We start from the raw sequence: 27810 nt of genomic DNA, 5'->3' as shown, positions 1-27810 counted from the left end.
GGTGCCAGAGGGCGAGGTGGGCCACCACGGTTTTCACCTTGAACCTGGAGTCTGTATTTGCAATACTTTTATAAAACGGGGTGGGGGGTGGGGGGGTGGCGGGAATGAGATCAAAATTTTAAGGGGCCAGTAAACATACGAAAAGATGCTCCATCTCACTAGTCGTCAGAGGAATGCAAATTAAAACCACAGTGAGATGCCATTTCACACCCAACAGGCTGGAAGAAATTTAAGTGGGACAGACCCAAGTGTGGCAAGAATGTGGAGGCAGGGGGGACGCACCCACAGTCTGTGGGGGTTGAGCTCGCACAGCCCTGGAGGAAGGCTCAGAAGAGCTTCCTTGCACCAGGACTCCCCCTCCCTCGGAACACACCCGAGAAACTCTTGCCCGGGAGCCCAAGGAGACATGGATGGGAACGCTCACCCCAGCATGGCCGGCAACTGCCAGAAGCTGGAGAAGAGCTAACTGTCCATCAACAGGAGAACCAATAAATGGCTTGCAGTTTATTCACCCAATGGAATATTACATAGCAATTAACCAGATGAACTAGAGTCACATGTGTCAATGTGGGGAAATCTCAAAAATGGTGCAGAACGAAAACTGTGCAGAAAGATTTTAATATATGGGGTTATAAAAACGGGAGTAATACCCTGTATCATTCGTGACTATGGCCCTATGGATTAATAGGAAAAGTATAAAAACAGGCTCCTGAAATACATACCAATTTCTGATGAGTATTTGCCTCTGAAGAGGGAGGGAGAGGAAAGGGATCAGGGAGAAGACCCAGAGGGCTTCAGCTACAGGCATAAGAGGCTTTAAAAATGACAAGGTCTGGGGGTGCCTGGGTGACTCGGTCGGTTGATCATCCACCTCTTGGTTTTGGCTCAGGTCATGATCTCAGGGTGGTGGGATGTGGGACTGAGCCCCGCATCAGGCTCTGTGCTCAGGGCAGAGTCGGCCGGAGATTGTCTCCCTCTCCCTCCCCCTCTGCTCCTCCCCCTGCCTGCACACGAGCTCTCTCTCTCTCTCTCTCTCATTAAGGTAAATGAATAAAATCTTTTTTAAAAAATGACAAGTTCTGAAATGAACACGGCAAAAAGGATTTGACAGAGCTCTCTTCTGTGTAGAGTTGAAATATGTCTTAATAATAACAACAACAACAAAAAACCAATAAACTGGGCTTGGAAGGTGGGACAGGTAGAGCAGAAGCATAGGCTTGGGGGAGTTGGGGGGCACCCAGCCATATAAACAGAGGGAGGCCACTTGATCGGCCTCCTACCCTGGCACCGCCCCCCGCCACCAGTCTGGGTGGGTAAGTGGCCCCTACGTACATTCCTGGGGTCACTATAGCTGGGGGTATGGGCTCTGAGCTTCCCTAAGGTAGAATGGGAGGTGAGAGCTGTCTAAGCCCTTCACTGGGTCTCCCCATGCCCCGCATGGAAGAAGAGATAGAGAAAGGGCTCATGGGAGGGAACATGCCCAGACCCCGGGGCCTGGGCAGCAGCACATAACCCCAAGATTCCTACGCTGAAGCAGAGGTCAGAGATGGTGGGCTGGAATGGGGTGCCCCACACATTGGGGACCCAGTAGCCTGGGCCTCCCCAGGCCCTGCAGACTCAGGAAAGAATTCCCAGAACGTATCAGGGCTTGGAATGGCCTCAGAAGATGGCTAGAGCTGAAATCACAAACGAGTACCCAGTCAGGGCTGATAGGCAGGCTGGGATCTTCACTGGGTTTTGCCAGCTCAGCCTGGGGGCCTCGAAGGTCAGCATGCGAGGACACCCAACTATAGTGGGAGAGAGGGAGAAGCCAGAGTTCCCAGCAATGGCTGGGCCCGTCCCAGGATGGCAGGACAGCACTCGGGGGGCCTCAGGACACGGCCATCTCTGACAACATCTAGCCCACTTCTAACACGCTGCCATAGCCCCACGCCCTTGCTGGGCCCTCCTTCCGGTGCCAGGGTGTTTACAGGAGAGAACCAGGACTCCCAGGGGGGAGGCCAAGCTCTGCTTTTCTCTTCTCCTGTCTCAAAATGAGGAATTTGGAGGCCATGTCTCTTGTCTCAAGTTCTAACACTCCAACTGTACCCACCAGCCGCTGGGCGGCACAGAGACCTGGTCCTGTCCCAGAAGGTCAGCTCTTCTCAGGTCCAAATAGGGCCCCAGGGAGTTCAGAGGGGCCTCTGCCTGCCTCATCAAGACACCACAGGCCAGGATCTGGGGCAGAGAGGGCAGGGAGGAGGCTGGAGGCTGAGTCCCCTCTTCCACATCTCTGAGCTGGCTGAGAGCTCTCCGAGAGGGACCACGGGTCAACCCCCTGATCTTGGGGAGGGCCCCACTCACAGGCTTTGGAAAAATGGAGAGGAAGAGAAAGAAGAGAGTGGGAAGGAGCAACGGGAGAGGAGGATGAGAAGTCAAAGGAGCATTTGTTCTACTAAGTGGCTTTTCTGTTGTCAAAAATTGGCCCCAAACTCTGTCCACTGGAACTCTAGGGCAAATCTTCCTCTGCCACACCCACCTCCCTGTCACCACCTGCCACACCACAAAGCTGACTGCACACCCCTTCCCTTTTCAGCCCCAGTCCACTCTCTGCCCTGGCTCAGCCCACCCTGGGGACCCTCACCCTTACTGACTTCTTCCCAAGAATGTACCGAAATCCCCCAGCTAGAGTGGAAATCTGCCCCTCCATCAGCGGCTTCAAAGCTCTCCTACTTCGAGAGAGGCCCAGGCCTGGTCTCCGCCTTCAGCACCCAGGGGGCAGGCATGGTCAGAGCTGGGCCTCCAAGCAGGAGGCCCGCACGAGCACCCTGAAACCCCTAAAGCCCGGGCCCAATGCCTTGGAGGCTGGATTCAACTGAGGGACTCTGGATGGGTCACATCAATGGGAACTAGAGCAGCCAGGCCTGAGACAGGAGGCAGGGGCGGGAGGAAGCCTGAGGAGGGGCTGACGCCTGCGTTTATTCCTCAGATGTATACCAGGCCCCCACTACGTGGCAGACAGCACAAATAAAACAGTGAACAAAGCAACCAGAATCCCTGCCCCGGTGGAGGAAGGGGGTAGGGGATGAGGTGCGAGAGGCAGCGAGGCCCGACAGTACAGGGCCGAGGGGTCTACGGAGGTAAGGGAAGTCCAGTGCCAGAGGCTGTTCCCACAGATCCAGGCACGGCCCGACCTAAGACCCCCACACAAAGCCCCACACAGAGGCCCGTGACAGAAGCAGAACAGCCGGCGTGGGGCCCCTCTGCGGGCTGGGAGGCCCCCCCCACCCCCATCTCCTCCACCCTCCCATGGACGGGCAAGGCCCCGGCAGACAGACGGCCAGGGATGCCACAGGATTATCTTAAACCCCACTTCCCTCCCAGCATCCCCCTCGAGGACAATCCCAGCTAATCTCTCCCCAGACGAGCAGCCACATGGGCAGACAAGGTGGAAGCAGCCCGGCGTGTTCCTGCCTGCTCCCACCCTGCCCACCGCACCCAGGATCTGTCTGATTGTCTGCCTCAGCCTCCAGGTCATCACAACAGTAACACCTTAACCCCGGCTGGGCACGGTGACAGCAGGACAGCATTTAATTCCCTCAGCGCCCCTGGGCTTGTGGGATGGGGCTGAGGAGCCCACTGACCACAGAGGACACGGAGGCCCCACGAGCCAAGGCCCTTGCCCAAGGTCACTCAGGTTGGGGCTCCACAAACTCCCCTAGGGCCGAAGTCATCCACACAGCCCGGTCCGGGGCTGGGAACACAGTGGGGGTCAGGAGAAGGGACCCGGAGATCATGGGTTCCAATCCCCTCACCACGCAGATGAAGAGACGAAAGCACAAGGAAGAGCCCTCACCCCGGGCCTCTGAAAGCCTGAGGAAATTCTCCTTCCCTCCCCTGCTCCCTCAGAAAATGCTCTGTCATGCAGACAAAGGCGGCCTTGTGGCTGGTGGGGAGGTGGGGGGAGAACGGCTCCCAGCCAGAAGTGGGTGCGCCCCTGAGAAATGGGGTGCGGTCCCCCAGAAAATGAACGCAGAGGCCATCTGTGCCAAGATGGCAGTGCGAGCTGATGGGGGCTTCCACAGAGAGCAGTGCGAGGGCTGCAGGGCAGCGCCTCGTCTAACCCGGCCCGTGGGCGCTGGACGGGGTTGAATGAGTTCTGTCCCAGGCCCAGGACTCAGCAGCCTGGGAGGAAGGCTGGTGTGGGGATGGAGGTCTTACCTCGGAACTTCTTAGGCGGGTTGTCCAGGTCCCCCGCCGCGGGCTCCACCACACAGCGGTCATCCACCAACCTGAGGGACAAGGCAGCCCAGTCAGTGCGAGAGAAGAGACCATCTCCCCAGGCGTCCCTCCCTTGGGGCAAGGGATTTGGGGCACCAGGGAGGCCTCCAAAAAAACCCCTCTCCATTGCTGTCAAGCTCCCCCCAACCCATCAAGTCTTTCCCTTTCCTGGCACCACTGTTAAAAGGGATGGGGGAGCACAGAGATACACCCAGCCCACCCCCAACCACTGCCCACTGCCGGATGGAGCTAGAGCTGTCCTATGAGGGCGTCTGCCTCCAGTCTGGGCTGCCACACGCTGCGGATATAATTCTCAGGAAAGCCCTGAGACCCTGTTGCCCAGACCTGAAAGGGCAGTGGGCAATGGAGGAAGGAAAGGGAAGAGTACTGAGAGAGACAGAGAAAGTCAGAGAGACTCAGGGTAGAAGGGAGAAACAGAGAGAGCAGAATATAAAAGATACATAGAAAAATAAGTAGGATACAAACAGAGGCACAGAGAGACTAGAGACAGATGGACAGACGGGAGAAGCTTATGAAACACCAAACTAGGGGGACCATCCTTTGGTCTCAAAGCCAGGACAATGAACCTTGCACCTTCTCAACCTCAGCCAGGCCCCATTCTATACCCTCCTTTTTGGCTTACCCTAGGACCCAAAATCCCCCCTCTTAAGCCCCAACTGGAATTAATCCTGAATCTCTGGAGGACATCCACCCACCCACCCACCCACCCATCCATCCATCCATCCACCCACCCAGCCACCAATCCATCCATCCACCCACCCAGCCACCAATCCATCCATCCACCCACTCACCCACCTACCCATCCATCCATCCACCCACCCACTCATCTATCCATCTACCCATCCATCCATTCATCCATCTACCCACTATCCATCCTGCATTTAAGTCTTCAATGCCACCCCAGCCTCTAGGATACAGTGATGATGATGATCCACCATTTCAGAGGCCAAGTCTATCTCAGCACTTCACAGCTGTTCCCTCTGAATTCTCACCAACTTCCCCACAGGGGCTAGTCATTAACACCATTTTACAGAGGAGGAAACTGAGTTTGAAGGTGAGATAATTTGCCTGAAGTCACAGAGCTGATTCCAAAACCTCCACCTCTCCTCCTTGGGTTGGCTAACAAGGTCTTTTGTGGTCTGACCTCTACCCACCCCCTAGCTAGCCTCACAGCTTCCTGCTCCAACCGTGATAAGTCCCCAGTTGATCCCAAGGTCCCTGGAGCTCTCATCTCTACAGAGCTGACCACCTCTGCAGCAGTAGTCTGCAATGCCCTTCACGCCCAGCCCACCCTGGCTCCCCACCAAGACCCAAGCTAGCAGACCTCATTGATTCTTCAGCCCTCAGCCCCTCTCTCTACTCTGTGGAACCTTCCTTGGCCAGTGCCCTCCCTCCCACTGGGCCTCTGGCCCCCGTGTGCCCGCAGCACCTGGTCCTGGCCTCTCCTGCTGCCATGTCTCTTCCTACTGCCACTAGCTGCCATGTCTACACTATGGGTTCCTTGAGGACAGGCCGCTGTTTTTCCCTTTGGCATCACCAGCGCTTTGCTCAATGTGATCCGTAAGAAGAAGAAAAGCCAGCAGGATTTTGTGTCTAATGTTTTCATATATTGTTATTTAATTTTCTAAATCTGTTTTGTTATTATTTCCATTTGGCGGGCAGAGAAGCCAGAGTACAGAGAGGTAAACCATCTAGCCAGGGACACACAGCCAGCAAGCAGAAGGGCTGGGTTTTGAAGCCAGGCTGAGCAGCGTCACAGCGGATGCTGTGCAGGACCTCTCAGTGATGGGGAGGGGAGAGGCAGTTTGCTCTCCGAGGACCGCCCCCCCTTGGCCTCCTTCTATTTCCCTGGCCCCCAGCACTGGCTCAGCGCTTGGCCCTCTTCCCTCTTCCATCTGCTGGTGCTCCCTTGGGCATCTCAGCCACACTCATGGGTTCAAAGGACCACTTCGATGCTCACCAATGACTCCCATATCCACCCTCCCCTGCAAATTCCAGATCGTAGCTCTAAATACCTCCACTTGGATGTCCATAGGCATCTCAGACTCAGCAGGTTCAAAACTGAGCTCCTGGTCTGCACCTAAATGTGCTCCTCTTAAAGTCCTCCCCATCTCAGCTGATGGCAACTCCATCCTTCTCATTGCTTGGGCTGAAAACCTCGGGCCAATCTTTGGCTCCTCTTCCACCCACCTCTCACACCCCATCTGTGAGGAAACCCTGTGGGCTCTAGCTTCACGATATGTGTGGAGTCCAACCACTTCTCATCTTTGCCACCACCCCCTGGCCCAAGCCCCCACCAGCTGTCACCTGGATGTGGGTAACCGCCTCCTCATCAATCTCCTGGTGTCCCCCCTCATCTCCCTGAGACCTGTTCCCCACACAGCACACACACCTTTACTTTAAAAGGTGAGTCAAATCAGGGCAGTCCCCTGCTCAGAACCCTCCAGAACTACCCATCTCCATGTAAAAGCCAAGAATTCACAATGGCCTGAACCCACACGATCCAGCCCTCACCTCTCTGACCTCATCTCCTCCCCCTGCCCCTTGCCCACTCTGTTCCAGCCCACAGCCCCCCTCCAGGCTCCTCAAACCTTCCAGGAAACTTGGTGCTGGTTCTTTCGTCTGCCCCCAGACACCCTCCTAGCTCCCTCCCTCACCTCCTTCAGATCCCCGCTCAAATGGCCCATTCCCCTGAACACCCTCCCTCCCTATCCTTTTTAAAACTTGGAACTGCTCCTTCTCACACTCCTTATCGTCCTCCCTGCCTCACTGTTCCCATAGTACTTCTCACCACCTGGCCTGCTGTATATTTTGCTTATTTATTTTGGTTACAACCCCCCCACTTGGGATGGAAGAGCCATGAGGACAGGGATGCGTCTGTTTTGCTTCCTGCTGTATCCCCAGCATCTAGACCACTGGCTGGCACAGAGCACACACACACGGAATACACAGTGAGTGGATTAATTCATTTTACTAGCTTCTAAGGAAAGTATATGAGAAGCAAGAGGTAAGGTCCCTGCCTCAGGGAGTTCTGAATCTCATTGGGAAGACAAGTCACACAAGAAGAGTTAATGATATAAAGAATATGTATTAGTGCCAAATGGTGGTACCAGCTGTGGATTTTGTCCAAGTTCAGGGAAGGAACAGGTCAGAGCCTGGCCAATCAGAGAAGGTGTGTAAGAAGAGCCAGAGGCCGTACAGAGCCTTGAATAATTCATAGAATTTCCTGTAAGACATTAGTGAATCAGATTAGCTGCTTGTCTCTTAGCAAAGCCCTGAAGGGAGGGGACACTGGATGGATGTGTTTTGATGGGGGAGGGGAGGAAGCACCGGCCAGGGCCTGGGACCCCGCACTGCCTGGGGTGCTGGACAGCCATAGGGCATCATGGAAGTCAGTGTGGTTCAGGACAGGCTGGGGTAGCCCCCAACAGCCTCTATCTTGTCCAGCGCTCAAGGTCTTGGGGAGGCCACCTCCTCAGAGACTCTCTGAGGAAGAACCCATCCTCACCCTGACCTCACCGAGCTCCCCTGGGAACTCCTTGTCTGGGCTGCACGTGCAGGAAAAACACACGCAAATTTGGATGCCTGGTGTGCTTTTCCTAACCCCCCTGGCACAAATCTGCCTGGTCACTATGCGGATGTCCATCTGTCCCCTCCCACTCTGGCACAGCTTCTGAAGCCCTGATGTCTCCAACTCAGCCCCTCCCCAGTGCCCCGTGGTGTACAAGCAGGGCATATTTTGGGAGTGCGAGCTGAAACCACATAGGGAAAGGGAGGGATTGATCAGGAGGGGAGCATGGCCTCCAGGAGAACTGCAAACAAGGTTGGGAAGGAAAACATCCTCCACCTCAGCTGAGAGGGGCAGGAACGGTCGGTCTGTAGGAGGGACCAGAGCAAAGAAGCAAGCCAGGTGGGAGGAGAAAAGAGGCAGGGGTGTTCCCCGAAGGTATCAGGGGACCAAGGTCTGGAGACGGGCCTTTCAGAGGTTCCTCCTGGCTCTAACATTCCACACCCTCCGTCCTCCAAGTGTGGGTCCCCGACTAGCAGAATCAACATCGCCTGGGAACGCTGGGCTACATTCCATACACCCTCCTAGGAACGTCTGAGGGGTGGCACCTTGCCCTACTCATCGTTTTACTTCCCATCTGGTGCTTAGGGCAGCTTCCCACCTAGCCTGTAAGCAAAGAAGCCATCGGCCGGATGTTTAGAGTCCCAACTGTCCCCACGCGCCCCCGCGAAAGCCTCCCTCCATTCCTCTGTGTGTACTCATTAGGGCTGAGGCAACCCATGAAGGTGCTATCCGACAGGAGGGCCGGGAGGGGTGCCGCGAGAAACCATTAATAGATAAGCAGGGAGGCTCTTATCAGATGGGCTGCAGGCCTGAGGCCAGAAGGAGGCCCAAGGGCCGGGACCCACGACAGGTTAAGTTCTGATGGAGGGCGCGCTTCAGGGGGCAGCCCAGGTCGGGGCAGCGGCCCAGCGCAAGGCCCCTGGAGCCGGCGCACTCCTGCTCCGCAGTGCGCTCTCAGCCGCCCGGCCCCGCCCGGCCCCGCCCCCGCCGCCAGGCCCCGCCCCTACCCCTCCGCCCTGCGAAACTCACCGCCCCACGTGCAGCCGCCTCGCCGCCTCGCCCCGGCCTGTCTCGACTGCAGGCGCGCGCGGGGGCGGGAGGGTGACGTGCGCCGCGTCCGTGCTTTCCTCCCCTCCGCCGCTCGACCTCTCCCCCCTCCCCGTGGCACCCACGTCCTGGGCCGTACCCCCCCACTCTCCCTCACGGGGGGCATCTGTGTTTATTAAGCTAGCCGGACGCGGGTCACAGGTGCCTGGCTTCGGCTGCGCACCTGGCGGTGTAACCAGAGCCAAGCCACCCGGACCCCTCCTGGGCGCCTCTGTCTCCTCCCAAGGTCCCGGGAAGGGCCGACTCCCACCCTCCGCCAGCCCGCTGATCTCATCGTTCCACCTCCAGGCGTTTGCACACCAGAAGCCCTAACTGAGTCCTGCCAAGTCCTGCCATCTTCAAGGCCGTGCTTAGGCTTCTGCAGAGTTCCCTGCCTGGTCCCACCACGGACATCCCCCCCTCATCTGAAAGCAGGTAGCACCCCAGCCACGACCACAGTAGAAAAACCAACTTTCCAAAGTGCTGAACATGTTTTAATTTATAAGCTGTTTTTACATCCAATACCTAATTCTATTCTTAATACAGTTCAGCGTGAGGTTCACTGAGTAGAATTAAACGCCGCCCCCCACCTCAGCCCACAGAGCTGGTCAGTTGATGGCACATGTACAAGCTAGGTCTCCATCCATTCAGCAAAACCTTACAGCGAAGCCATTATGTGCTGGGTGGGATCAGGAAGCTCACACCCACCATGCTGAGCGCCCTGAGGACAGGAGCCATGTCCTAGACCCCTGCATCTCGCCACCCCAGGGCCAGCCCAGAGGACACTCCCTGCTAGGAGCCATCCATCTGCTGGGAGGCACAAAGCCAGTTTGAGCCTGGACTATGCAGGGCCCAAGAGGGAATCAGCAAAGTGGGCAGTGGGATGAGGATAAGTGCGAAGGGGTCTAGCAGGAGGCCTGTGGGCAGGGCTGCCCTGGACCCTTTGAAGAGGTGATGGTTGACAACTCAGCTCTAACAAAGTTGAGGAGGAGGGTGCTGTCCCTGAAATGCTCACGGGGTCTGCATCCCAAGACCTTGATCTGAGGGAAAAGAGGAAGGCAGATGCATCCACAGAACCTGCATGGCCCCATTCTGCCCTGGCTGGACTTTGAGATCCAGGTGGGAATGATAGAAAAGGCAGTGGGGCGGGTCAATGCTGTCTGGAAAGATTAGATAAGGAAGAGGAAGAAGGGAGCTAGAAGTGGGGCAAGTGACTCTCAGAAGAGCCTGAATCAAAGCCTGCATCCACCACCAGAGCAGCCACAGGACAGGGAACCATAAACTGGGAAATGCCTGAGGGACTCTAGACAGCCCCTCCCCAGTCTAGCTTGGAAACTGCGGCATGGAGGGGAAACTGACCAGCTCAGGTCACACAACAAGTTAAAGGAACAGCCAGTTCCAGACCCCAGACCTCTGACTCCCAGCCCAGGACACTGGCTACCACCCCATAAATCTAGGCCAGACCCAAGGACGGCCACTCCCAATGTGGGCACTGTTAGAATACTGGGATTGGCTGGTGGTGGATGCGGGCCTTGGAGTCCCTTTCTCCAAATACCCAAAGTCACACCCATTAGATGGGGGTGGGGAGGGATGTTGGGACAGGAACCCTGGTTCACTGGCTGGGATCCCTGGCTCATCAGAGAAAAGAAACTCATTTCTGCATCCCTGCAGAAACATACATTTACTTAACCTCTACATATCTTTCTGTACCAAAGATCCACCATTTGCCACCAGAGGGACCAGTATATGGAACTTAAATGAGCATGGATCAATAAATGTTTGTTGAATGACTTCATGAAGTCTGATGAAGGCTAAGAGATAGACTCTCTGGATCAAGGGGCAGGCAGGTAGGCTTCCTCTTCAGAGAGCTTATGCCTAAAAAGGACAGTAAGCCACACACTCAGAGAACCCCAAGAATCTCTCCTGTGAGGCACGGAGGTGGCAAAAATGAATTTTTGGCCCAATAGAAATAAGGATCCCTGGCTAATTGGCAAGGCTTCAGGGCGCTGCCTCTGCCCACAGGCCTGGGATTTTGGTTCTCGGGATCGGTGGGCTCTGGCAAGTGCTGGGGTCTCAACAGTGCTGCCGGGTACACGGGAGGATGCACCTGTTAGGCTAAGAAGAGGGACAGGGAGGGGCGCCTGGGTGGCTCAGTCGTTAAGCGTCTGCCTTCAGCTCAGGTCATGATCCCAGGGTCCTGAGATCGAGCCCCGCATTAGGCTCCCTGCTCGGCGGGAAGCCTGCTTCTCCCTCTCCCGCTCCCCCTGCTTGTGTTCCCTCTCTCGCTGTCTTTCTCTCTGTCAAATAAATAAAAAATCTTAAAAACAAACAAAAAGTTAAAAAAAAAACAAAAAGACTGAGGACAATGAGGCACATCTGAGTGAGGACAGGGCATCAGATGCCACTAGGAAGTTACTAAAGGGTGTGATGGTGGGACTGTGGTTACACAGGAACATATCCTTATTCCTTACAGCTGGGTAATGAAGTATTTAGAGGGGAAAACGTGCAATTATGTAATTTACCATAAAATACTTCAGCAAAAATATAGACGCATCATATATGGCAAAATGGGGGCAGATATTAAATCTAAGTAGTGGGCATATGGGTGTTCTAAACGGTTCTTTCTACTTTCCTTGGGTTATATGTATGCCTCAGGCCAGTGGTGAGGGGCCAAAGTGACAGGTAAAGGCCAGAGCCACCGACCATAAAAGCTCAGTGAAGTCTACCCGTTGCCGTCTGCCTTCCCTGACCTAGATCACCCCCGTCACCCATTTCTAAGCTCAGAGCCTGGACCGGACGGAAGGGGGTGCTGGCTGACTGGCTGAAGGAAGGGAGGCATTTGCGAACCAAATACACACAGGCGTCTGCCCCAGCACCTGCAGCTGCCCCCCCCCCCGGCCCTCCCCCCCCAGGGGCAGAGATTTAGGTTCACTGCCTCTTCTGTCTCTGCCCACCTGTCAGCCCCAAAATACCTACGTTTACACACCACCACTGAGATCATTTTACTCCCCTGCAGAGTCCCTCCTGCCTGTCTCCCCAGTGTCCCCACCCATACCCTGGGCTCGCTGTGTTGTCAAGGGCTAGACTCTTCTCTGTGCCCACCATCCCTGGTGTGAAAGGCCCTGCAGCCTCCTCTCCGGGGGCCCCTGCTATGTGACCCTGGGCAAGTCCTTTAGTCTCGCTACACCAGCGGTCTCCACTGCAGGGAACTGTGACTGCGGGTGCAAATGCTGGGTGCCATGGTCAGCACGACCAACGTGACACACTCAGGGCGGCTCAGGGCTCACACTCGGAGGCCTGTGATGAACTTACTGGAGATCTGGGCTCTGCCCTCCTCCCCCCTCCCAGACCTCCTCCTCTCTCACAGCCCCCACTTCCAGGGAGGAGCCCCCCAGCTCCACATGGGGGGAAACATGGACCACAGGTCTGGGGTAGACTATAGGGCAATCGAAACCCAGACACCTCCCCCTAGGCTGAGAGCAGAAGGCTGGTGTGGCCCCACCCGAAAATCCAGCACAACACCCCACCCCCAACACAAGCCACTGCCCCACCCACCCCACAGCCCCACTGGGCCAAGTCAGGGAGGGGACGTGGGGTCAGGAATGTAGGGCAGGGCAGAATGTGAGCAAGTGGCTTATAGCAAGATTCTTTTGGGCCAGGGAGCTGGATGCAGCCTGGGCTCCTGGGTCCCATGGTGGAAGCCTGGGGCTGATTGTGTCCTCAGGCAACCCCCACCCAGCTCTTCTCCCCAAGTCACCCCCCCTCCATCACAGCCACCACGCCCATCTTCGATGGCGGAGGCTGGTCTTTCTCCCCACACCCCCTAGTACAACACTCTCAAACTTAGGATGTGAAACGGGGTCAGGCCCCCTGGGATGCAGGGTCACCTTGGCAGCACCTCTACCACCACAGAAACCAGCAGAGTTAGAGCCTGTGAGGGAAACCGGATTCCACTTCTGGGAATTTAGCCTGAGAGGGTAACTGGACAAGCGTTCGGGCGTGTATGGACTAGGATGCTCTGTGCAGATTGTTTATAATGCAAAAATTTAGAAACAACCTGACGCCCAATACTAGAGTTGGTTGAATAAATGAGGATACGTCATACCATGGGATGCCATGCGGCCATAACAATGGTGTGTCGGCACAGGAAAATACAGCCTAAGGTGTCCCCCCAAAATAACAGGATACAAAGCCGTATGTGCAGTTTGACATCGTTTTGTAAATGTTTCTTTGTGTAGATAAAAGGCTAAAAAAAAAAAAAGGCTAGAAGATCCACATACAGAATGTTCATAAGTCACAACAGTATCACACATAATTTTTTATTTGAGTTTGAGTTTTTCCAGTTTTCTCTGTGGGACATACATTATTTTTGAACAAATATATATATATATACTTTTTTTTTTTTAAGATTTTATTTATTTTTTGACAGAGAGAGACAGCGAGAGAGGGAACACAAGCAGGGGGAGCGGGAGAGGGAGAAGCAGGCTTCCCGCAGAGCGGGGAGCCTGATGCGGGGCTCAATCCCAAGACCCTGGGATTATGACCCGAGCAAAGGCAGACGCTTAACGACTGAGCCACCCAGGTGCCCCAAAAGATATATATACTTTTTTTAAGTGTGTGTTTTTGTTTTTGTGTTTTAAGTAGGCTCCACACCCAGCATGGAGCCCAACAAGGGGCTTGAACTCACAACCCTGAGATCAAGACCTGAGCTGAGATGAAGAGTCAGACGCCCCCAAAAATATGTATTTTTAAAAAGTGAGTTGCATGAATTGGCCTAGGTGAGGCCAAGACCCTGCCTTGGGGCACAGGACAGGGGGAGTTCTAGCATCTCCCACGGAACAATTAAATGAAAGCCAAGGGCAGGTCTGAAATCTGCCCCAGGAATGCAGTCTGCATGGGAGGGACAGTGCCCTCCCCCCTGGAATTACATGTGTCTTAAGAAACTTAAGGCTCCGAGGGCCCTTAGAGACCACCTCACCCAGCTCCCCTGTGTATAGACTAGGATGGGCTGGAATTCTATCTTGGTTACCATGGATTCCCCAGTGACTAGAACAGTGCCTGGCACTAAGTAGGTGCTCAATTAATGTTTGCTGAATGATTTACTAAGGTCTGATGAGGGCAAAGAGATGGGCTCTCTGGACCAAGGGGCAGGTAGATCCAACAGGTAGGCCTCCTCATAGCTTGTCAACCAAGCAGGACCCTTAGATCAGGGATCACCACCCCAGGTAAAATGACTGGGGAGCTTTTAAAAAACCCAACCCTCAGACCCCAGCCCTAGAAATATTGATACAGTTGGTCGGACCTGGGACTCAGAAGCTGAAATTTTTTTAAAGATCCCAGGGGGATTCTCAGGTGCAAACAGAGCACCTCTAGAGGACATCCAGGCTGACAGAAACACTCTGAGAAGGCAGGGCCTTGCCAAAATCACCCAGCCCCGTGCCCCTGGGGCTACTGACCCAAGGGTCCTGACGCTGGGGACCTGAGGCTTACTCCACATTTACCTCCATGTTTCTTGGGTGCTGACCTCTAGTGCCCATCCTCCTGGGAAGTGAATCAGGCTGGAAGGTGGACGGGGAACCCCAAGGGGGGCCCCTTCTGACCCTACACCCTATGATCACCCAGCCCTGGGTGATACAGGCCAAGGCCCTGAGAGCCCCCAAATGGTGCTCCAAGGCACTTTGACAAATGTTGGGAGCTCAGCCTCAAGACCCAGGTCACCTACACTTCCCAACTTACACCCCGTGGGCTGGGGCCTACCCCTCTGGCCACTCAGAGAGAGTGGCCTTGAAGAGAGATCTTCAAGGAACTGGATGTCAGACTCTGAGGGGCCCAGCCTCCCCACTCAGGGCCAGTTCCCCACAGCCACTGGCCAGGAGCCACATTAAATCCTCCACCTTTCACTGGCCCTGGTCAGTCGCTCCAGCCTGGGCCTCCGCTGCCTTCCACCCAAGGTGAGGTTCGAGGCAGTGGCCCTGGCCACACTCTCCTGCCAAGGACAGGTGTGGGCCTGCTTTCCCTTCCCTGCCGGGGTCTCAACCTGCTCCAGGATCTACTGCCCAGGCCCCTCCCACCCTCCCAACCCAGAGTTAATGTACAATCTTCACCGGGAGCTCTAATTATTCAGGCAGCCCTAACTGGCCTCCTCCACTTTGCCCGTAGAGTCTGGCCAGAATCTGAAGGCTGCCCGAGACTCCCTGCTCCACCAACCCTCCCCTCCCCATCTCCTAGCTGACCGGACCCTCTGCCCACCAAGGCCACCCCCGTCTTCAACAAATTCATTGCATCCAGCCCCTACTGGGCACCTCTTGGACAGCAAGTATTGGGCTAGCCTGGGAACTCAGTCATATCAGCCTCTAGGGTTCACAGACATGGGCACCAAGAGCCGGAGTGAAGGCCGAAGGGGACCAGAGTTAAGGATAGAGGCAGAAAGATTCGGGCGAGGGGGCGCCTGGGTGGCTCAGTAGGTTAAGTGTCTGACTTCGGCTCAGGTCATGATTCCAGGGTCCTGGGATCCAGCCCTGCAGGAACAGGGAGCCTGCTTCTCCCTCTCCCTCTGCCGCTCTCCCTGCTTGTGCTCTCTCTCTCTCTCTCTCAAATAAATAAATAAAATCTTTAAAAAAGAAAAAGAAAGAAAGAAAGACGCTGGCAGGGATGGGGCAGAGAGAGTTTGACTTAGAGCAAAGCGGCTCACACTTTAAGACACCAAATCCCACAGGGATCAGCATGCAGATTCTGAGGGACAGGCAGAGGTCTGAGATCCTGTGCTTCTAGCAAGCTTCTAGGTGATGCCGATGCTGCTGGACCACGGACTACCCTTTGAGTAGGCAAGGACTTAGCAGTGCTTACAAATCATTCTCTCATTGACTCTAAGTTCCAAGAAGTGGGGACACACTGCTCCCTCAGTCACCACCGAGTCCCGAGTGCCCAGTACACTGGCTGTGGACACACTGAGGGGATGAATAGTGTAATTGATTAGTTAATCCTGGCAAATTGCCCAGCATTAGATGGCCCTACAGAGAAACGTCCAACTAACCGTGAAACAACACAATACCAGGGAGGAATCTGTGCAAAGCCGGGCAAAGCACAGAGGAAGAAGGGTTAATTCTGCCCGGATGTGGGAGGAGGAGGTGGATCTCTCAGAAGAGGTCACTTCGCACTAGGTCTTAGAGGGTGGGTCAGATTTACCCAGGTGGAGGCTGGCTGAAGGGCAGGGGCAAGGCAGGAGCAAAGGTAAAGAGACCTAGAGCGTGGGTTAGGTTCCGGGAATCAGAGCAGCGTCACACACCTAGAGCTTCAGAGGCTGTGAAACGGGAGGTGAGGGGAAAAAGAAAAAAGAAAAAAAATTAAGTTAGGGTGCTAGAACGCCAAGCTGGGGGGTGGGCATCCATTGGTGGAAAGTCGGGAGCTGCTGGAGGTGTTTGCACAGGGAAGAGGCACCCCGGAGAGAAGCCCTATCAGAGGTCACCAGGTCCTGCCCCAGGGTCAAAATGGACTGGAGGAAGCAGCTTCCAGGGGCAGGAAGGGCCAAGGCAGAATAAAGCTATATTGGGAGGTGACAGAATCTCTTGTTCGGGGATGAGGCCTGTGTGGAGGGCAGAAGAGGATGCTTCTCCTGATGCTGACAGGTCTCACAGGTACTTAAAAACCACCCACTTTGTGCTCTGCCCTGACCCAGGCACTAAGCAACGGAGAAGTCGATCATTTCCCAAAAGCCCCCAATGCTGTTCAGACACTGGTGGGGGGGGCTTCCACCGTCTGCCCCCATTTCCCCCCACCCCCCCCACTCTCTCCTGCTTCCCTCAGCATTGCCAGAAGGGTTTACTATGTGCCTACTATGTGCAGGCTAGCCTCGAGCACAGCCCTGGCCAGAGGGGCAGCTGGGACCCCCTGGTCAGCGCTCTGTGGGAGGCCTGCACAGATGCTGGTCCAGATGTGGTTCCGCCCCCATCTCTCTGGGAAATGAGCGATATCAGTCAAATCCAGTAGGGGTAGGACCTGTGGCTGGGGATGCCACATCCGAATGGGGAGGGGAATGAGAGAGTAGCGAAGGATGCTGAGATAAGGAGAGCGAGTATGGATCTCCCCAGGCAGAATCCCCTGCTGACAGAGCCAGCCCTCCAACCCCCACAGGCCTGCTGGATTCCCTTTCCAACAGGACCAGAGCCAAACTCCCAACAACCCTGGGAGACACTGAGAGAGCCAGGTGACTGACTCCCACTTTCCAGGCTCTGGGTGAGGCCAGGCCAGGTCGAGAGTCAGACCTGGGTTGAGGGTTCCAGGGCTATCTTCCGAAGCCAGACAGGAGGCACCTTGTGGCTGGCTGGTGTCCTGATGAGTGGGGGGGAACAGAAGAGGATGGGTTTATCCTAAAGGACAGCTGGGTGTGGTGGGGAGGATGAGACAACTTAACACAAGTCCCCAGACTGAAAATGGGACAAAGGCAGCAGGCCCTGCCCTGGAGCCTGGCTGGAGAGGTGGAGAAACCACTCTACCCCCACCCCCAGCGACTCACCCAACTGCTCCTTTGAAGATAAACCTATTCACTCTGTCTAATTCCTTTCCTGCCCTACGCCTGCTTCAGGCCTAGCCCTCTCCAGGGACTTGAATAGATTCCCTACTATCCAGACCCTGGGGGGTGACAGCCAGAATTAATTAATGTTTGTAAAGTGCTCAGGAGATCCTGGGACCGGGGACCCAGGGGCGCCAGATGAGCCGCGCAGGAAATTGACAGAGAGAGGCGGGGAGAGGGGGCAGTCGGCCGGGACCTGGGACTCCTGGAAGGGGAGGGCTGGAGAAGGCACGGGGCAGGGCAGGAGAGAGCTAGAAGGAAAGGTGCGACCGGACCCGACCGTAACTAGAGGAGTCCGGGCTCCCGGCTGCCTTCCCCCACAGCTCCGCCCCACCCCCAGAGCCACTCACGTCCAGTCCCGGATGCCTTTCCCCAACTCAGGCCCCAGCCACCTACCTGCCCCGCCCCGGGACCACCTGCAGAGGAAGTCTCGGCCTCTCCTCCCGCTCGGAAGAAAGGCATCGCGCGCGAGGGTGGAGGCTTCGCCGAGGGGGCGCCTCCTACCAACTCCCGCAGGGTCCCCGACTTCTACCTGGGCAAACATTTAACTTCCTTTCTCTAAAAGAAGGAGGCGAGCCGTTACCCCGCTCCTTGAAGCTGGGGACTTTCAGGTTCTCCGTCCGGGGGCGGCGGCAGGACGCACGCAAGTGGCACCAGGGCCCACGGCGCCCCCTCCCTGCCCGCGCCCCCCTCGAACTCGGCTCACTCACCCCAAAGTGCTGATGAAGCCATTGACGGAGCCCTCGGCGTACAGGGAGACGATGTCCCCGATGTGGAGAAAGCTGGACATCTCGTTCATGGCTGCGGCCCGCCGGGGACCCGGGGCGGGTGGGGGGGGGCGCCAAGGGGCGCGCGGTCAGGCTCGGTGCAGAGGACGGAGATGACCGCGGAGGCCGGAGGGGCGCGCCCCCACCCGCGAGCAGGGCGGGCTAGCGGCCACCGGAGCGGAAGGCGGCGCGGCCCGGGAGCCGCTGCTGGCGTCCGGGTGAGGAGGTGCCCGCGTCTCGGCGCGCCCGCCGCCCGCCCGTCCGCCCGGCCCGGCCCGGCCCGCGCGTACCTGCAGCGCAGAAGGAGCAGGAAGTCTAGGGCCGCCACACACACATGCAAATCCCGCCCGGGAGGCGGGGAAGCCACACCCCGGCCCCCCCCGCGCACCCCGCCGCCGCCGGCCCGCCGGCACCCATGTGCGCCTGCCCGCCTCCCTGCGCCCTGCGCCCCTCGCGCGTCCGGGGCCAGGCCTCCCGGGCGCGAACGAGCCGCCTGCCCCGCGCGACTCCGAGAAGTCCTGGGGCTCCAGCGGGCTCCCGGGTTCCGAGTTCCAGCTCCAGCGAGTTCCCAAACAGACTCGCGGAACCGCCATCCCTGGCAGGCCCAGCCGTAGCGGGGGCTCTCTGCCCTCGGGGTTCCCCGGGCTTTCTACTCCTCTGCCCTCGGGTCGGCGAGAGCCAGTGCGGGCGCGCGCGGAAGGGGGTCCAGCGCCCCCGCAGGCGCTACCTTGGGCCGCGCGCGGAGGACCCGGGAGCGTCCCAGCTGAGAGCCGCCTCGCACGGAGAGGCGCGCTCATTCCTTCGCAGCGCAAATCGGGATTCATTTTTCTCAACGTGAAAAGCCTTTTCATTGCACAGTAGAAAGCGCTTGGGCTTGGAGGGGAAATGAAGCAATGGGGTGGGTTTTGTTTTTTTCTCTCCGCATTCCTGTGTACAAAGAGATCCAACTTCCGAATCAGTTCAGCCGCTCCCTCTCCAGGAGTTGGCTCCAAAACTCTTGGCTCCTTCTATCTTTCTTTTTAAGGGGGGGGGGGGGAGGTGGCGAAAGAGAAAGCTACCTTCGCTAGTTAATAGTGCACCGAGTGCCAACAATGACAAGGCCGGTACTGGCCCTCTGGGAGTGACCCGCTGCGGTGTCGCCGCGGAGCTCTGGCTCACGAAGTCCTGCCCTCAAACCCACGTCCCCAGCTCGCCTACTTTCTCTTCTGTTCCCTGGGTGCTTGGGTGTTTGCTTCTTAGTCCTTTTCTCTTAACTCCCGGGACAGATGCCCACGGCCACCCCCACCGGATCACATTTACTCTCTTCTGAAACCCCCACCCGGACTTCCTGGGAAGGGGGTGGGGGGTGGGGTTGTCCCTGGGAGAAGGGGAGGAGGGGACTGGATTGAAGCAGGAAGGAGACCCAGGGAGGGATGGAGGCAGCTAAGAGCAAAGAGACAGCTGCTGACCCAAGGGAATGAAAAGAAGAGTCCTGGGTGTGTGGCTTTTTCACAGAGACCCCTAGAAGGTGGGAGGGGGCCACCTCCAGGATTGCTGAGCTCGGTGTTTTACAGTTTCTTACCAGGACCCACAGTAATAAATACATTTTACATCAGAGCAGTCCACACCATCATCTATATATAATTGAAACAATAGTTGCACAAAACAATACTTACCCTTATGACCTGCGATGCACTCTGATATTTTGTGTTCTATTTCTGTATTTTGTTTGGTTTTCCAATACTGATTGTGACCCATTTAATTGCTTTTTTAAACGTACCAAACATTTAACTGCAGTTCAGAAAACCTCATCCAGATTTCTCTGCCAAAAAGAAATGACAAAAGCCCAGAGAAAACGCACCAAACCTCAAGGTCACACCATATATTCATGGCAACTGGAGCCAGGAGCCCAGCCCCTGACTGGCAGCCCAGTACTCCCTCCAGTACTCCCACACTGCCCTGGAGCTGGTGCTGTCCATCCCTGGAGCCCTGTGGGAACAGATTCTCTCGCTCCCAGAAGTCAGGCCTCCACCGATAGAAGGGAGACATCTGCATCCATTCCATAAGCATTTATTGAGGGCCTACTATGTGCTAGGCCTCTGCTGAGCACCAGACTCTGATGGAGCTGGAACCCCGACCCAGTTGCCTTTTCCCCTCCCCACACAGCAAGAATGAAGAGGAATGTGCTAGAAGCACCCTCTCTGGTGGCCACACTCAGGACATGTGCCTTCCTTCGCCCAGCCGCATCCAGGAATCCATGTCTTTCCACTCCTGAGATTCAGATAGATGGTTCCATAGCTTAGCCAAGGTCTCAGAGCCAGGAAGTGGAGGTCAGGCCTATCTCCCCCAGAAGCACATGCCACTGTTTCTCCCTCCACACCGAGCCTGGGAGTACTCTGAACCTCTGTCCCTCCACCAACCAGGAGGACTGGGGGAAAGAGGGAGGAGAGCACAATGCTCATGCAACTGAGGAGGGTTGCCACTGCCAGCCTCCTGCCATACACACTGCTTCTAGGTATTTTTCTGGAACATGGCATCCATGCTGCGTTCCCAGAGGAGCCGTTTCTGGGCTCTAGGCCCCGGTCACCTGCTTCTGCCAAATCAACTCCACTGTAAGCTCTTTTATTTTTTAAATGTTTATTCTTAAGCTTTTATTTATTTATTTGAGAGAGTGAGCACAAGTGGGGAGAGGGGCGGAGGGAGAGGGAGAAGCAGACTCCCTGCTGAGCGAGGAACCCCAAGCAGGACTCCATCCCAGGACCCCAGGATCATGATCTGAGCCGAAGGCAGACGCCCAACCGACTGAGCCACCCAGGTGCCCGGCACAAGCTCTTTTAGATTCTGGGTTCTGAGTTAGAGTCTGTTTAAAGAAAGGTTCAGATGGTACAGCTACAATGAGTTCACTCCGCCGTTGCCCTGCTCGAAATCCTCCTGAACCTCCTCATCACTGACAGAATCGTTACACATCTTAGCTCAGCACACCAGACCCTGTCTGTCTCCACGCCCCCCCCTCCCCGCACCCCTGCACCCTGGGCAGACACAAAGGTTGCTCCTTGAGGAGGAACCATGCTGCAGACTGCTCAAGAACACAAGCTCTGATTCACAGGCCTGGGTTCGAGTCCCAGCCTCTGTTTCCATCTGTTAAATAGGGAAGGTATGGTGCCAACATGGGAGGGAAGTGGGATAAAGCCGTCGGCACCGTGTTCCCAGTTAGGAAGGACTAGGCGTTCATTCTCATTACCCAGAACCTCATCCACTCCTACCCCTGTGCCTGGGCTCATGGGCTTCGTTCTACACTCCTCCCACTCTATTCCCACAGTCAGAAGAACAACAATTCTTCCCTGATGTTCTGGAACATCAGTCCCCTAAGTATTATTATGGAATATTTTAAGAAATAATAAAATTAAATATTAAAAATATAGTGAGGGCCTGGTACATTTCCTCCAGCTTTGTTAAATGTTAATATTTTGCAAAATGTGGTTCCAATATATATTTTTTAAGAACTGAACCTTAAGGGGCACCTGGGTGGCTCAGTCGGCTAAGCGTCTGCCTTCAGCTCAGGTTGTGATCCCAGGGTCCTGGGATGGAGCCACGTTGCTCAGCTGGGAGTCTGCTTCTTCCTCACCCTCTGCCCCTCACCCTCTGCCCTGTCCCCACCCGTACTCCAGCTCTCTCTCTCTCACAAATAAATAAATAGAATTAAAAAAAAAAAAGAGGACCAAAACTTAAAACTCGAGTTGAAGTTCCTTATGCTATGCACCCCCAGCTCCGTTCTCCTCCCTCTCCCTCCAGAGATAACCACTATCCTGATGTGGGTATCATTTTGTGCAGTTTTTATGCTTATGCCACATAGGGATGTATTCATAAATAATACGGATGTATCATAACCATAATCATAATATGCCACCATTCTGCAGGGCTTTCCATTCTAGATGGCTTTAGATGGTTTCACCCTGTGTGTATCCTTTAATACATGAGGCAGTGGTGTGACAGTGTGATAGTCCACTTCCTGACCATGTCACAATTTCTTTATCCATTTTGTTGGTAATCATGAAAGCCCCATTTCAGTTTTTGCTATGAGAACAATGTTGCAGTAAGCCTTCTTGTCTCCTGGGCCTACACGTGGGAGCATTGTTCCAGCTAAGGCTTGAGACCTATCAGTGGGTCAAATCAATTTAGCGGGTGAAGGTCAGCATTTTTAAAACTCAAAACTGATTCAAAAATAGCATGCATCACACGTAAAGGGTAGTATCAGGGTGAGAGTTGCATCAGTTGTGAGCGTGCGGTGTATGCTTATTGAGGATACTGTCAAAGTTTTTGAAAAACTCTATTTTAGGGGCGCCTGGGTGGCTCAGTTGGTTAAGCGACTGCCTTCGGCTCAGGTCATGATCCTGGAGTCCCGGGATCGAGTCCCACATCGGGCTCCCTGCTCGGCGGGGGGTCTGCTTCTCCCTCTGATCCTCTTCCCTCTCGCACTCTCTGTCTCTCATTCTCTCTCTCAAATAAATAAATAAAATCTTTAAAAAAAAAAAAAGAAAGAAAAACTCTATTTTAGAGTGAGAACTTAGAAAGTGGAATTGCTGGGTCACAGGGAAGGTCCTTCCTAGAATTGCCAAATTACTCTCCAAAGTGGCTGTTCTAACTCACCCTCTCATCAGCCACTAGGAGTGTGCCCACTGAGCCATGCCCTCACCATCACTTGGCATTGTCAGACTCTTCAATGTGGAATTTAGAATTCCCCCACTCCTACCAAGGCACAAATCACGGGCTATCTGGAACTGGAATGATCTCTCTCCTTTCTTTCTTTCTTTCTTTTTTTTTTTAAAGATTTTATTTATTTATTTGAGAGAGAGAGAGAGAGAAAGCATGAGAGGGGAGAGTGTCAGAGGGAGAAGCAGACTCCCTGCTGAGCCGGGAGCCTGATGCGGGACGCGATCCTGGGACTCCAGGATCATGACCTGAGCTGAAGGCAGTCGCTTAACCAACTGAGCCACCCAGGCACCCAGATCTCTCTCCTTTCTGGCCTCCCCTAGGTAACTGTGAGTCCTTCACTGGAGCAGGCTGTGTCCACTTCACTTTGTCTCCAGGCCAGCTCAGGCACATAGTAAGTGCTTAACAAGTCCGTGTGGATTTTTTTTTTAAGTAAGTTCTACACCCAGTGTGGGGATTGAACTCACGACCCCGAGATCAAGAGTCCCATGCTCTGCCAACTGAGCCAGTCAGGCGCCCCAAGTCTGTGTAGATTTGAACTGTCAAGGAGAAAAAGGGTGGCAAAAGTATATAAATTACATCAAGAGATAAAAGGATACTGTAGGAGCCCCAGCTCAGGGTGTCAGGTGCCTGGGTCCCCTAGGTGGAGGGTAGGGAGCTTCCAGGGATGCTGCTGTAAGCAGTTGAAAAGGAGAAGCAATGGGCCGCGCCTGTCCTGAGTGGCTCGAGCAGGATGCTGTTAAGCTGGGGCCAAGTTCAGACCCAGGAAGGAGGTCACCACCATCCCCAGGGCAAATGGGTGCCTGGTCCAGGCCCCAGTGTCAATGGTGGGGTATCTCCCTGTACCCACCTCCCACGGGAGCCTCTCCTAGAGGGAAAACAGGAGACGGGAAGCTCTGGTCAGAAATCCCAAACTCAGGATTCACAGGGAGCCAGTGATTGCAAGGGCCTCTAGAAGGGGGAGCGGAGCGGGGGGCTACATTGGGGGGAAATTACCTTTTGCCATCTCTTTTCTTTCTCTTTCTTTTTTTTTTTTTTTAAGATTTTATTTATTTATTTGACAGAGACACAGCGAGAGAGGGAACACAAGCAGGAGGAGTGGGAGAGGGAGACGCAGGCTCCCTGTGGAGCAGGGAGCCCGATGCAGGGCTCGATCCCAGGACCCCAGGATCATGACCTGAGCCAAAGGCAGATGCTTAACGACTGAGCCACCCAGGCGCCCCGCCATCTCTTTTCTCAACTTCTGAATTTTGGACTATGTGAATATATAGCCTATAACCCAAAATAAATAAAAATGAAGATGTTCAAAGCGTCACCCCCAAGTTCCAAGAGCCAGCAGGAAGACTTCCAGGAAACCCACCTCCATTCTCTGTCTGACCTGGGCCTGAAGAGGTGAGAGAAGAAAGGGTGGTGGTCTCAGACCCTCTCCCTGGACTCAGAGGGAACACTAGGGAGTGGGGGGACAGGAAGACAATTGGACATAGGAGGGGCTACCAGCTGTGAATCCTAGGCCTCCTTCACCAGTATGCCCCCACCCACACCTTAACTGCTTCCTGGCGACTCATTCCCAGCTCTGCTGTGTGACTTTGCACAGAGTATAGACCTCTCTGGGCCTCTGGTTACTTCTTGTAAACAGAGTTCGCATCCCCTTCCCAGATTTCACTCTTGGCTCTGACTGTTCTTTAACCTTTTCCTGGCCCTCCACGACTGCACTTGGGAGGGGTAGGAATAGCACCCCATGCTAGCTGTGCCATCTTGTGGTTTGAAGCAAATCACAGGAAGTTCTGAAGGGCTTCCTCAGCCCCTCACTCCTGATAGGGCAGCAGGGCCGGGAGGGGTGGAGTCGGGCCAGAAGGGCTGACTCAGTGCAGCAACCACCCAGCCGGGTCACCCGCCGTGGGTGGGGTGCCAGGCCAGGCCCTCTGGGGTTCCCAGAGAATTCCTTCCCCATGCCATAAGCTGCCCCGGGCGGGCACCCCAGCCCACAGTAACCACTTAGCCACCACCAGCGCTGCCACCCCAGGAGCCTTCACTCACACTTGCACTCTCCCCCACACACACCAACATTCACCTCACACACACACACTCAGTCACACGCTCTCCCTCACACACTCACACTCCCCTCACACACCCACACCAACACTCTCCCTCATATACTCATGTACTCTCCCTCACACATGCTCTCTTACACACTCTCCCCTCACACACTTTCCCTCACACTCTCACTCTCACACACACACACACTCACACCAACTCTCTCCTACACATTCACATACTCTACCTCACACACTCTCTCCCTCACACACTCCCACACTCTCCCTCACACATTCACGCTCTCACTCCTACACTCTCATCCACACCCTCACACCCACTCACCCTCTCAGGAAGCCTGAAAGGAAACAATACTTGTTCTGTTTGCCTTCACCCCACCCCCGTGCCCCAGTCATCGATGCCATATCTATTTATTTCAGACATGGCTGACCACCATCACATGCAAGGGACCAAAGAGGAAACGGACTGTAAGAATGTGGCCAGCTAACTTTAACACGCGCTCCTGGGCTGGTGAAGAGAGAGAGAAAAGAATTCCCTCTGGCCACAGAAGGAAGCGTGATTCCTTCTAATTTTGACCTCTTGAGAAAAAAGCACCCTGGTTCTGGAGTCCTGAAACAGGGGGGACCTACCCCAGGTCTTCCCTCCCCCTGTGCCCTGAGGTGTGCAGGCAGGTAAGGTGTGAGCCCTCCGCAGGCACCTTCACAAACGGAAGTGGAAAGCAGATGCCCTGGAGCAGGACCACTGGAGTCCTGGTTCTGGACTGGAGACCACTAGCCAGCTGTACAGAGAAGCTGCCCAGCCCCTCTGGCCCTCCGTGTTCCTGTGTGTAAAATAAGGGTCCAGCCCTGTATTAGTGAGTTCCTGGCAGGAAACTGCCAGCACACCCCCAATGAGGGTCTAAAGAGAGGTTAACAAGTGCGTCCACCCACAGAGGTGCGGGCAGGGTCAAGGGCCCCAGAGAAGGGATGATGGTACAGCGCCCTGGAGCTAATAGCTGCGGAGAGCTGTTACCGCTCCAAGCCTGAAAAGTAGCCAATGGAACAAACCCCCGTCTCTCTCCTCCTGCCCTCCAGTCTTACTAGGGCCTCTCCTTGCTCAGAGGGCAAGGGAGCCAAGTACTTCAGGCCACAGAGGTCAGCTCCCCAGGGCCCAGAGCAAGCTCAGAAGAGTAGACAGTAGACCTGGAAGGGTGAGTGGAGAATGTCTAGCATCAGGAACTACTTTGTAAAACCCTTAATTCAGTCAGCAAATATTCTCTGTAATTGTCTTTATTTGCATAGTCATGAGGGGTATGAATAAAGAGAAGTGCTTGTGGATCCAAAGAAATGACAATCTAATGGTGGATTTTGTTTTATAGGATGACGAAGGAGGGCACACTGATAAGGCAGAAGGTTGTTTTTTTTTTAAAGATTTTATTTATTTATTTCAGAGAGAGAGAATGAGAGAGAGCACATGAGAGGGGGGAGGGGCAGAGGGAGAAGCAGACTCCCTGCCAAGCAGGGAGCCCGATGCGGGACTTGATCCTGGGACTCCAGGATCATGACCTGAGCCGAAGGCAGTCGCTTAACCAACTGAGCCACCCAGGCGCCCAAGGCAGAAGGTTTTATCAAGCTCTCCACAAATCATGCCTGAGGCCCCTCCCCAGCTGAAGTTGTTCAGTGCCCATTACACCCACTGGCCAGGAGGAAGAAGTACAGGAGGCTGGACTGAGCTGCCAAACCCCCTGAATTCTGAGTCGGAGTCGGGAATGATGGAGGTTACAATGGAGGCTGACTACAGTTCCCAGTCACTCTGGGAGGTCACCCCATCCTTCTATCCAGGTCAGCATGTTGGAGCCCCCAAGCTCCAGGGGCAGGCCTCTGGCAATTCTGCCTCTTTCCAGATTTGGGGAAAGGGCCTTGCACCATGAGGGGAAGCTGCCCAGGCCTCTGCACTTCACCTGCCAACAAGGGAGGCCGGTTAGAAGGAGAGGGGACATCATCCCAGTGGTCCTCTTGGGAAAGGGCACAGGAATGGAAAACCTCCCTGGGGCCAGGGCCTTTGTCTGGCAGGAGACCAAGATGATGATGTCAAGTCCACCTGGGCTGGGTCCTGGCCTCCAGCCATGCCCCGCACCCACCTTGGCAGGACTGAGGCCCTGTGAGCCGGCCCTTTCCTGGGCTGCCTGGCCAAAGCTGGGAATGGCTAAAATATAGGGGTCCCCACCAAACAGGACCTGCTCCTATGCCGGCTTTGCCAGCCTCTGTTTCTGGATCATTCAGAAGGAAGAGGTCCGGCAGCAAGGGGTGTGCCATGCCCTTCTGAGGGGGCAGGGAAGGGTCACAGCTGAGGCACTCTGGAGAGGAGAGGGAGAGAAAAGGCCTGCTGTTTGCCCAGGAGCCAACAGACACTAGGGCCCTTGTCCTGGGGCAGTGGGGGAGGCTGCGGCCAGATGGAGATGGGGGGGCACGCCAGGGAGGGACTCCCGGGCTGAGCAATCAGCCTCTTCCTCCCACACCCCCACCGAGCTCCTGGGGCTCTCTTCCTCTCCAGCCCAAGACAAAGAGGGGAGCCTTACTGAGGCCTGGTGAAGCCTAGTCCCCAATCCCACCCCGACATCAGAAGCTCTGGAGGCAATCCCAGGGTACTCAGAAACACCCCCAAGTTGTTGAGCAAAGTGCTGCCTTCCTGAGGCCCCAGTGCCGTAAAGCCCTCTGGGTCTGGGCTGTCAAAGCTGGACAGGCTTTTCTCTGGAAGGGGCCCTCCTAGTCTGCAGTGAACAAACCCAGCCTCAGACCTTCAGGCCATTCTGGTGA

General features: G+C 55.3%; 1 protein-coding gene across 1 annotated transcript in view; it reads right to left on the bottom strand.

Moving 5' to 3' along the window:
* ITPR3 (inositol 1,4,5-trisphosphate receptor type 3) overlaps positions 1–19020 on the bottom strand; it is a 67490-nt gene extending 48470 nt beyond the window's left edge. Inside the window, 3 exon segments of the mRNA XM_081828021.1 lie at positions 4201–4271; positions 18218–18564; positions 19002–19020. Coding sequence (XP_081684147.1) covers positions 4201–4271; positions 18218–18306 — 160 coding nt within the window. The 5' untranslated portion in view covers positions 18307–18564; positions 19002–19020.
* Between the last annotated feature and the right edge of the window lie 8790 nt (positions 19021–27810).

This window comes from Leptonychotes weddellii, chromosome 8 (genome assembly GCF_054177405.1).
Source record: "Leptonychotes weddellii isolate Sample4059 chromosome 8, ASM5417740v2, whole genome shotgun sequence".
Taxonomy (NCBI): domain Eukaryota; kingdom Metazoa; phylum Chordata; class Mammalia; order Carnivora; family Phocidae; genus Leptonychotes; species Leptonychotes weddellii.
This window is presented reverse-complemented; position numbering and strand designations above follow the sequence as displayed.